The sequence below is a fragment of the Genypterus blacodes genome, unplaced genomic scaffold (assembly GCF_046128005.1).
Source record: "Genypterus blacodes isolate CSIRO-AG114 ecotype Tasmania unplaced genomic scaffold, CSIRO-AGI_Gbla_v1 ptg000037l_1, whole genome shotgun sequence".
Taxonomy (NCBI): domain Eukaryota; kingdom Metazoa; phylum Chordata; class Actinopteri; order Ophidiiformes; family Ophidiidae; genus Genypterus; species Genypterus blacodes.
The window spans coordinates 3,387,165-3,398,562 of NW_027466850.1; the positions used below are offsets into that span (position 1 = coordinate 3,387,165).

General features: G+C 45.5%; 2 protein-coding genes across 2 annotated transcripts; one reads left to right on the top strand and one right to left on the bottom strand.

Moving 5' to 3' along the window:
* The first annotated feature begins 181 nt into the window (after window positions 1–181).
* rps10 (ribosomal protein S10) lies at window positions 182–2,538 on the top strand. Its single transcript, XM_076147167.1, has 6 exons — window positions 182–291; window positions 755–904; window positions 1,308–1,482; window positions 1,862–1,936; window positions 2,303–2,358; window positions 2,457–2,538. Exons 2-6 carry the CDS (start codon window positions 755–757, stop codon window positions 2,496–2,498), a joined length of 498 nt encoding a protein of 165 aa, XP_076003282.1. The 5' UTR covers window positions 182–291; the 3' UTR covers window positions 2,499–2,538.
* A 116-nt stretch (window positions 2,539–2,654) lies between these two features.
* nudt3b (nudix (nucleoside diphosphate linked moiety X)-type motif 3b) lies at window positions 2,655–10,369 on the bottom strand. The gene is made up of 5 exons (XM_076147166.1): window positions 9,967–10,369; window positions 8,472–8,582; window positions 6,262–6,306; window positions 6,067–6,151; window positions 2,655–5,807 (listed from the first exon to the last, which is right to left on the bottom strand). The coding sequence occupies exons 1-5, from the start codon at window positions 10,063–10,065 to the stop codon at window positions 5,611–5,613; spliced, it is 537 nt and encodes a 178-aa protein (XP_076003281.1). The 5' UTR covers window positions 10,066–10,369; the 3' UTR covers window positions 2,655–5,610.
* Window positions 10,370–11,398: the final 1,029 nt, after the last annotated feature.

Here is an 11,398-nt window from a genome sequence, read left to right on the forward strand (position 1 = left end):
TTATTTACCAGTTAAATGAACACCAACTAATACTGGTTGAGAAAGAGACGCAGTTACTATCTTACAGAGTTAACGTGAGACTGCACAGAAACATGGCATTTCTTACTTAACTGTCCAGTCTAAAGATCTTGTAAACTTACGTTATTTGGGTTTCACGTTGTCGTTGAGCTGCTGTTCCACTCCACACCACTAGGTGGCCACACGTCTCGAGTCGAACGCGGGCGCGAGCATAAACCTTCCTGACCCGCTTCCATCGGTCCTTCCGGCTCCGGTCCCTTGCCAAGTGGAAAGGTAACGAAATACCCGGCAAAAGAATCTATATTTATCTTAACCATCTTACATGATATCAAACTTATTTCCTCCATTACTGATAGTTTATAGCGTTGGAATAGAATAACTGCCAACATTTCAGTCATAGACGCTTCTGAACATTTGTAATCTTTGTTGGAAACGAAGTGACCCCGGTTCTTGATTCTCTCCCTCGGCTGCCATTGCGCTCCAGTAACGTGACCGCTCGTTTCTCTAAATTGTAATTATAAAGGTGTGAGCTCATATCTGCACATGAACACAACGATGCTGCTGTTTGATAGCGGATATGCTGAAATCTCGGTTCTGTGTATTTTACGCGGCAGACATTACCAACAAATGAGCCCGCTTACATGCTATCGTACCTCAAGCTAAGCTAGCTCGGTGTGGCTGATGATGGAGACGTCTCCTTCTTCTCTTTTCCTTATTCCTCTTCCTTTCTCCACAGATGCTGATGCCCAAGAAAAATCGCATAGCCATCTATGAGCTCCTCTTCAAAGAGGGCGTCATGGTGGCCAAGAAAGACGTCCACCTGGCCAAGCACCCCGAGCTCGCTGATAAGAATGTTCCCAACCTCCATGTGATGAAGGCGATGCAGGTGAGGAGCTGAGCGGCCGATTGAACTCCCAGCAGGGCCTCTGGGTGGTAGATGGATGTTGTGCGTTCCATTGTGTTGAAGTTACAGCTAAGTGAAGCCGACTGAACCAGATGTGGAGTCAATAGTAAAGCAGTTTGTACCCTAAGCGAGAGGATTGAGAGCTGAAACATCTGTGTGTGTTTCTATCCAACCTAAGTCTCCCTAGCTGGGATCTGATTCAAACATCACTGATGTTGTGTGTGTGTATAAAGGGTAGGGATGTTAAGTCAGTGTGTGTGTGCATTGCTCAACCAGAGCAGTGAGGAGTTAACCATACTAGTGCTTCTCAGATGTGAATGTTTCCAGATGTTGTCACTATCAGGAATTTGTAACTAATGATACAAATGCCTGCTCTCCTTCTCAGTCACTGAAGTCCTGTGGCTACGTCAAGGAGCAGTTTGCCTGGCGTCACTTCTACTGGTATCTCACCAATGAAGGGATCCAGTACCTGAGGGACTTCCTCCACCTCCCCCCTGAGATCGTGCCCGCCACCCTGCGTCGCCAGACCCGCCCTGAGACCGCAAGGCCCAGGCCCAAGGGTGAGCCTTCTGTCCAGTCACATTCACAGCCCGAGTTGACGTAAACCTGCTGAGTGGAGGAGTTCCACACTGTTAAGGCTGTTTAGTCCAGCTGATCTGTAGCTGCTGGGGTGGGAAAGTGGAGGCGCCAGTCACTTTCAAAATGCATTAGGCACATAGAGAAAAATATAAACTGGTACCATCCTAGCCGTGTTCCTGAATTTGGTTGAAGATTGATGATGTAAAGATTTTCTTGAACAGCAGTGTGTGTAGAGAATCATCTTACTGATCTTTACTTGTCACACACGTTAAACATCTTCTGACATGTTTCTTGTATGGTTGTTCATTACAATAACCCTTGAATGTTGTGAACTCAATGTGCTTCTTTGCTGCCTTTTAGGAATGGAAGGAGAGAGACCTGCCCGTCTGAACCGGGAGTCTGACAGAGATGCATACAGGCGATCTACTGCACCACGTATGTATACTTTAATATTACACACTGGTCTGTGTCATCAGCTGAAACAAAACAATCCTGTAGTGAGACTTCATTTAGTATTATGCTTTGGTGAATCCCCCTCTGAATTATTTGAGGTACAAGCAAAGGTGACTTACTGTCAAATTGTGTTAATCTGCTTGTAAATATTTTTGAGGTTAGGATTGTCCTGTCCTAGTTATGCCAAACTGTCCAAGTTATAGTCCAACATTTTCCCAAATCACATTTTGGTTTATTTAGCTCATCCTGGAACTGTAATAGATTACTCTTAAGTGAACAATGCTCCTTGTTGGTCTCTAGGTGTGTTTTTGAACTTGTTGGGTTGATGTCAATTCTCCTCTCTTGCAGCTGGTGCCGATAAGAAAGCAGAGGCCGGTGCTGGAGCTGCCACAGAGTTTCAGTTCGTAAGTACAGTGTTTCATCTATTGGTTTGCTGATCCTAATGTCTGTATGATGCGTAGTGAGTTTGGCCTTGTGAGTGACAGCTCTTCTCCTTTCACAGAGGGGCGGATTCGGACGTGGAAGAGGACAGCCACCTCAGTAAATTTCTGTATCTTTCTGTACAATAAAAATGTCAAAATACAGTATATCTGCGTCATTGTTAAATAAGTAACCTGTGTGATTGTGGTTACCAACAGTAATAAAGTCTTCACTATGTTTCACACACCATAGCTGACATGAAGGACCAAGGGCAATGGACTGAATGTGAAATACTGGTGTTTATTTGTTGGCACATTTATATTACAATCTTCAGTCTTGCTCTGGTTTAATCCAGTCCCAAATGACAACAGGAATAGAAAATTCTATACCTCGGAGAACAATTACAACAAATATGTAACTCCAAGGCTGGGGTCAATGGCTAGAAGTGTATTAAGTTGGTTATTCAATTCCAAATATGAGTAAATATAACTAGAAGTCAATGATCCAATCAGTATTGCGACAAGGAAACTACAGAAAGCTGCAATTCTCTGCTGCAAATTGATGTGCTTTTATTTTCTTTGACCACTAGATGGGGCAAGATATTCATATGGCAATCGGTATATTTCAATCACGATTGGTAAATCAAGGACATGATTTGTCTGAATCTTCAAATCGAACTGTCCACTAATTCACCAACAACCAGTTCTGAAGCCCAAGATAAAAAGGTTGATTTGACTCCAAGACAAATGTGGAAACACTGACTTCACAGCTTTCCCCCTGACACCTCAGCCTCATTCACCGTTTGAAAGGAACTCACTGAATTAAGTTAGAGCGTTTAAAAAGAGTCGGCTTCAATCCTAATGGATCGGAGCCAAAGTGCAACCTCTGGCTGCCAGGCTGCTGTTAGCTATATACAGGACATTATCTTGTCAATGACAGATTAAAGTACAAATAAAATGGATAAAGAACAAGTGGTCATGAATTGATCAGTCACTGTTACTTGAAGAAATCCTCCTCACATTCATTTTGACAATACCCGTCGCCATATCCAACCGCAAAGAATTGTCAATCCTCAGATTTTAGCTTTTTTTCTTAGCCATGTACAGATTAACCGTATTAACATTGAATTGCACATATGAAAACTCAAAAGGTGTAATCGATATGAAGTGCCACCGCAACGTGAATCGAGACTTTGGCCACCACACCTTGTGACGCACAGCAATAACTCGGTTCAAAGTCTGGAGTTGTTGCGAAGGAGATAATGCAATCTACCACCATGCAGTCGTTTACACAGAATCAGGGCGGATCTATGCAATTCAACATGGTTGACAACCGTAATGCTCCATTTCTTGGGACACAGAAACAGTTTTGAAAAGCTAATCCGTTAGCCAGTTATTGGGCAACCACTGCTGTCACCGTTTCTACCTGCCAACGCCAAAGTCTAGCAGTTTGGAAACTCACTGCAGTTATTAATCTTTCAGCCCACGAAAAATGGATTTCAACTCATCTGCTTGGTCTCAATTTGGAGCGTTGGAGAAGTAATCTATTAAGACATCGTATCCTGCCTCTTCCAGCCACATTCCTTGTTCTTAAGCCTCAGATGAACTCTATTGCCGTCTCAGGAGGGGGAAAAACCTCTCAACACAACTCCGAAAGCCAACGCCGTGAATCGACTCCTCCAGCCTCGGTTGAAATGACACTTAGCACTCACAGATGTGTAGAATCATTTGTACTCCCACCTTTGATCTGTACAGAAATAAACAATATACAATAAAAACGTCTCGGGTGCCATCTGCAGCACCTCCAGTTTCACAGTATTGAGCCGGCCGCCCCCCCCCCTCCCCCCCCACGCCGCGAGGTGCGTGATGCGGCTCGGCAAAGGAGACTTGCCAGACGGGGAGAGAAAAAAACAAAACAAAAACAAGTAGTATCCAAAAGCATTTTACATGTTAAAAACAAGGTCTCAAACTATACAAGGCTTGTTTGTTCTGCATCTTGCCAATGACAGCATTTTAGATTCCACTACTTTCAATGTCAAGCAGGTGTTATGAGTGTTTTTTCGGGCATGCAGGTTAAATACAAATGAGAGAGAAGGGTTTTCAAAAAAAGGATATCGCAATTATGAATAGTGCCCACTAAAGTCACCTGTGCAATGTTATGAACACAATGTAAACAATTGCTCTGAACCAAACTGAATGTGAGGAGTAAAGAGTTTGTAAATGGGTTTCAATAACTTAAGTGATATGTGCTATATTTCGAAATGAAGTCCACCATTTTGAAATCTACTACTTCGACCTCTCGGTATCTAGAGGAAGACTCCCCATAGTCACTCACGACACAGAACACAAAACAGGAATTAAAGAGGAGGTAAAGACACAGAAGAAAGGTGAGTCGTGTTACGTGTCGACATCCCCCCCCCCACATCACATTCTCATTCTCTGTTCCAAAGCGACACCTGTAGTGCTTGGCCATCATCCCCGACTAAAGGGAAACACACTCGACACTTGAAATGGAGAGACTAGCGAGGGGTCTTGTCTTTCTGATGAATTAAACAACAACCGTGATGAGGAGCCGAATGGAGAGAATGCAAAGACCTCGCCCCGCGTCTGCCGTACAGTCGGGTTACTCCAGTAGGGCGAGTGAGACACAACATAACAGTGCTCATGCAAGACAAGTCACTTCCCACAACTCTGTACAGATACAGACATTTCCTATCCTTATAACAGGGGAAATACACTAATGGGCACATTCATTCACAGAAAAAAGAACCAAAAATGGAGACGTTAAAAAGACCACGAAAGCCTTCAGCTTAAGTACTAAGTATACACTTTTACATTACAACAGTAAAAAGTAGTTCTTGCATTCAATTAACACCACGCTAAGGGTGCATTGAGGACAGACGATGAAGAGCAGGGGGGGGAGGGGAAGGGAGGGGGTCGAGGGACATCTCATGCAATTGTCTGTAAAAAGAAAAAGTGGGATTCAAAAATTACATTTACATTTACAAAGTGTTTCAGACTATTCACCCAACACTTGTCATCATCAGGTCTGTGCCGCAGGTTCTGGCACAAATGAGTTGGCAAGGCAAACCATGTTATTGAGACAAAAGGAAAGGAAAAAACTAAAAGAAAAGAAAAGACAGGAGGAGGATGAAGAACAAGAAGAAGAAAAATTATACAAGTAAGAGCGCAAGTGGTGGCGAAAGCTCCTGGGGGGACTCGGAGTCGTGTTTTTAGTTATCTGATACCCGAGACGGAACTCTGATTGATGCTGTAGGTGGGGGACAGTTCCCCGCCTATCGTGGCCACCAAAGGTGTTCCGTTACTTGTCCGGCAGCTCTCCTGGAGAGCCTCGAAGTAGGTGGCCTGCACGGGCTTGTGACACAGCAAAACTTGTATGGCATCGTCTATTTTAAACCATTCCCTTTTTCTTCCTGTTGAGAGAAGGAGATGAGAGGAGCGTTGCCAAACAGGTTCGGACTTGAGAAAGACGACACAGAGCAAATGTACACAACAGTAAGGGGAAACTAACAAGGAGCAGCAAGAGAACTGCTTCATGACCCCCCCAAATAAAAGAAAATCCTCCAACTTTAATCTCATTTAGGCCTAAAAAGCGCCTGACGCCTTGTGACCGCCTGAGCACTTTGTCTGTTTGAGCCCCATGTTTGGAAGGAAACACGTGTTATACTTTACCAATGTTAACCGAATCCTCCCAGTCCTCCAGCAACTCTGTTACAATTAGAACATAGACGTATGTTCTATGTTTCCTCTCTTGGTTCTGTGGGGAACAATGAATCTTTTTAGTACATCACACACACACACACACTCTCTCACGCACAGTTGACATTACAAGACTAAAACCATTTAGAACTCAAGATAGACGCTCACCTCAAATACTCCGACTAGGCGACCCAAAGTCCCCTTCACCCCGGCCTGTGGGACCAAGAAACATTACATTACATTACATTACGAGCATTTGGCAGACGCTTTTATCCAAAGCGACTTACATTACATTACCACCCTACGCAGAGGGGGGAGCAATTGAGGGTTCGGTGCCTTGCTCAGGGGCACCTCGGCAGGGGCTCGAACCGGCAACCCTCCGGTTCCCAAGCGGAAGCACTACCCACTGAGCCACTGCCTCCCTCCCTCCCTCAAACATCAGCTCAGTGCAGGATCACATTTACATTGTTAGACTAAAATACAATTTAGTCCTGCAGACAGAAAACAGCATCAAGTCAACACTTCAATGTATTTGGCAACAGGCATTCTGGGTACAGATCTACATGTTCCTCCTTACTGAAACTACAGGTGTGTGAGTCTAAACACATGTAAACACCTCTGTAACCATGAATCATCCGCTGCCCAACATGAGGCGAGACAGCGAGAAGCCGAGGGAAACAAACAGCTCGATACAGTCTAAGCTAATGTCACAACCTCGTCTGCAGAGGACGGCAGAAGCTATTTCACACTGCTCATTACCGTAAACACATTTCAAACAACAACATATCCTCCAGGGTACATGTAGATCCCTCGGGTGAACCGTATGTCAGGTTTAGACACAGAGCCAAGCCACTTGCTGACATCTTTGCAACTTCTTCTTCGCAGTTCCAGTTTCAGTCTATAAATAAGTGTTGACTCTCTGCACTGTAGCCCGGTCTCTTGCACTCTTCAGGCCGTCTACAAGATCATGTGGAGAGAACAGGACCAACACTAGAAACCCCAGAACCCCACCAAGTGCCAGCAATTAGGCAACAGCCAGAAGACAAACTTGCATTATTCAATACGAAGGAAATGTTCTGCAGCTCATGTGTTCATCTCACTCATGAAGCTACGGGGCATCACCCTGAAGGAGGATGTCCAAAGACTTATGCAAGGGCGTCCCGTGACTAAACCGTGTGGAATGAGACAGACAAGTTGTGGACAGAGACTCCAAACTGTAGCACAAAAGCCATCACATCACAAGCGGCGACACCACGGTCCAGTCAGAGGTACAGGAAGTCTTAGTCGTTGCAGAAGCATCATTTGCCACTCACAGTCGCCGCAAACTTTCTGGACGCCGCCCATTACCACTTAACAAACTTCAGCCGCGACGCGACTGCTACAGACCCTGACCCTGTGGAAATGTGTTGGCAAGCCACAGGATCCCCGCAGCTGCCAGACTTACAGAACAGCGGCGGGCTTGGATAGATGATATCAGCATCCATCAGCATGATGGATCACACACACACAGAGAATGGGCTTTATATGGTCGCTGACCTGCCAAGAGCCAACAGGGGGGCCGGATTAAGTGCCTCGCCTCTGCAGCCATTTTGTTCAGAAGGCAAGAGTGATGTATGCTACTCTGGAGGGAAAGGTAATCTAAAGGAATGAGCTCAGGTGATATGAGCAGAACATTGATTTCCAATGAGCTGCAGAAGTGTTCAGTAATTGCTACCATTTGGCGCCGCATGTAACGGCCCCCTTAGAAAACCCCACAATGACGGAACTAAAGGTCCAAAGTAACGACGCATGAACGCCATTAGACATGGTAGACCAAGGCCGCTGAAATGAAACGGAAAACCTTATTGAATTGATGAATTTCCAGTGGATATGTGATTGGATAGAGCTGCGGCGGAACCACTGGCAGCGAGGGTACGATCTGAGAGTTGACCTCCTTTAGCACTTAAACACTGCTTTGTAACACGATGCTATGATGCAGCTTACATGTTGCTAGGCTCTCTGTCCTCGCAAACAGGATGACTGCGCCGACCAAATGGGCTCTGAGAGCAAAGTATTAAAGCCAGTGTTAAATACAGACGTGATTTAATAGAAACGAAACACAATACATCCTATGAGCCGGTACTCAAGGTCCACTGCCAGGGTGCAAATGTAAATCAATTCTCAGAAAAATATTCCCGAGTATGGACTAATCGTAGAAAGGCACTGGAGTCACATTATCAAAGGGAGAAGAGGGCCGAAGGCAGAAACACCAGAGTGCGGACAACACAGCCACACTGACCAAACCAGGTCAGCTGCTTAGTAGAGAAGAAGAAACATTCTAAAACTAAGAAAATAAACTGTAGTCTTGACGGTTCACGGATCACAGGACGTAGACGTACCTCCTCACACACTTCTCGGGTTGCGGCGACACTGGCCTCCTCATCCGGCTCCATACCTCCCCCAGGGACGATCCACTTGTCGGGATGCCGACTACTGCTCACCAACAGCACCTACAGAGCATCACACAAGAGCACAGAGTCACAACAGCATCACACAAGAGCCCAGAATCACGACAGTACGACTCAATGCTGTGAAGAGAGCAGACGGCCACCAAACTCAGCCCGGACCGTTCAACAGCTACCTGTCCATGTGTCCACCACTCAAAAGTATAACAGCTCATTTTTATTGTTTAGTTTCATGTAGATCAAATATCAACTAGAGATCAAATCAGCGTTCATGTCCCATTGAGTGAAGGTGGAGTCTGGCTGAGTGCCGAAACTGATAAACTTTCTTGTGTCAAAGGTCAAGGTTGGCATCTTAACTTTTATTTTGGTCAAATCACATGCAAACACGTCATCGGGAATTTCTCTTGCCCCTCTGCCCCTCTTACATATCACAACACGCACACAAATGCATTACAGAGGGGTTGCAGGGTGCAATTTTGGGGTTCGGTGCCTTGCTCAAGGGCACCTCCGCAGTGCCCCGGAGGCAAACTGGCAACTCTCCAGCTGCCAGTCCACTTTCTTGGTCCATACGGGGACTCGAACCGGCGACCCTCCAGCGCCGAGTCCCCTTATGGACGGAGCTACTGCCGGCCATTCTGATAAGTTTGCTGCAGTCTCCGGGCGGTGTCGTTCACCATCTTCGCTCTTCGCCTCCTCCTCCTCTCCCCCGCTACAAAGACACCTTTGTGCGTGCTGGTGACACAAGCTTCCCCAAAAAAACAAACTCTTTACAGGCTAGAAGGAAGCGAGCGACCGGGACACTGAAGTAGCGTTACACAGTTCAAGTAGAGTGATGTAACGGTTTTATTAGCTGTCACCAAATGTAGCGGACACATGTAGCGGACACACCGAGTCTGAATATGATGGAATCCGTTAATAACTTAGCAAGTAGGCAACTCTCCGTTAGCTTATAGCCGCTCGTCAGGTCAATGTTTGGCGAGCAGAACCAGTTATATTAATGATAATAGCATATCAATAACGCTGCTTTACCCGGAATGCCAGCGTCTTCCGCAAAGTAAAACTAATGAGACGCGTTACAGTGACTTCGCCCGGTGAAGCGTCCAGTCACCCGGCTGGACTGAGCCCCAGCAGCCGCAGCCCACAGCAGCGACATTGCTAGTTAGCGAGCTAACTAGCTTATTCAACGTACAGCCGGGTATGAGCAAGCTAGCATGCCATCTAACACAGCTAAAGAGGCTTACATAACACAACAAACACCAGTTTGAGTTGCGTTAAATCACAAACATAAACATTAAGAGAACAAGCGAGGCGTCGTTCTATCCGACATGAAGTCTCAGGTGTAACGGTTTCGGGGTTTTATCGACACTGAGACACGCTAGGTTCGCTAATGTTAGCTTGGCCTAGCAGAGAGCTACATCCTCGGACTCACCTCCTCCTCCGTCTCGCCCCTGAAGCACAGACAGGCGGCCCGTTTCTTGTAGCCATCCCCGTCGTACGTCCGGGTTTGATTTGACTTCGGTTTCATCATCTCGGTAGGTGCAAAAGTTCAAAACGATATTTAAGTTCACCCCGTATGAATAAGCTGAGTAAAGATGCAAAGTCCTCCTGTGGGGAACCTCGGCGTTTTATATTAAAAGAAATAACTTCTTCTTCGCTTCATTTTCACAAACCTCGGCACATCTACGGCACGGTCGCCATTACAAGAAGCCGTTACGCCCACGACGTAGTTTAACCTTTAACAGCGCGGAGAGCGTGAGGAAAGTGCGTATCACACGTTGAAGAATCCAGGCAGCGGCTAGGCGAGAGACGCAACACCGCCGTGACTTGAGCGAGCCGGTGAGAGGAAACGGGCGCTTTCAGCTCCGAGCAGCTCTCATGGCCGCTTCTCTCTCTCTCTCTCTCTATCTCAGGCGGAGGTAATCTCAGGTTAACCCAGAGAGAAGTGGAGCCATTGTTAAAGTTTAACGGTTTAATGACGCTGTGAAAGTTTACAAATGCGATGCTGAGCTTATTCAGTTTCAGCACCGCAGGTAATGGACAGCGCCTGTATGATTAGAGCTAATTCATTCAACCAAATGGCAGGAAACACCATATTGGTTTTCATGTTAACACGTTTTCGTCCTTGTTTGTTTGTTTGTCTGTTTATCAGCAGGATTACTCCAAACATTATTAACAGATGAGCATGAAACGTGGTGGAGATGTTGGGGATGATCCAGGGAAGAAAACCAAACAGTCTTGGATCCAGGCTGTTCTTTTTTTTTCATATTGTGAGATAAAAAAAACAAAAAAACATTTAATCTATTTTTGCAAAAACAGCAAAGAGAATAATCTTTTTTTAATAATTGTGATGTGGTGCAGAGCCGAAAAGGAATCTTTATAAGGATCTGGTGGACTAAAACGTAAATTACTTTTTCCGGAAAAAATGATCAGTTCAGTCGGAAGAAATCTGTCATAACCGAAAAAGTGGTTAGCTCTTGAAGATAAAGATGCAGTTTTGGATTGAAGGTGTAGATAGAGAATACTTTTTTTCATCTCCATTTGGCAATTTTCTTTTTCAGTCTGTCTAAACTAAACTAAACCAAACTAAACTGGACTGGACTGGAAACACAAAAATGAGAATGAGTGACTTTGTGTTGACTTGGGACTCAGCTGGGGACATCCAAGACCTCAGACTGACTTGTGAATTTCAAATGAATGACCTCTAGAAAGCTAAGCGTCCAGTGATGCTTTATGATGAGCTGAAACTGTGCCATTCATGGATGAAACACACTCTGACCCGGCCCTCTGCTCATTCTCTTCCTCCTTCCTTCAGGCACCCTCTTCCTCACAGTCTGATGTGGCTTGATCTTCATTCCCCTGAG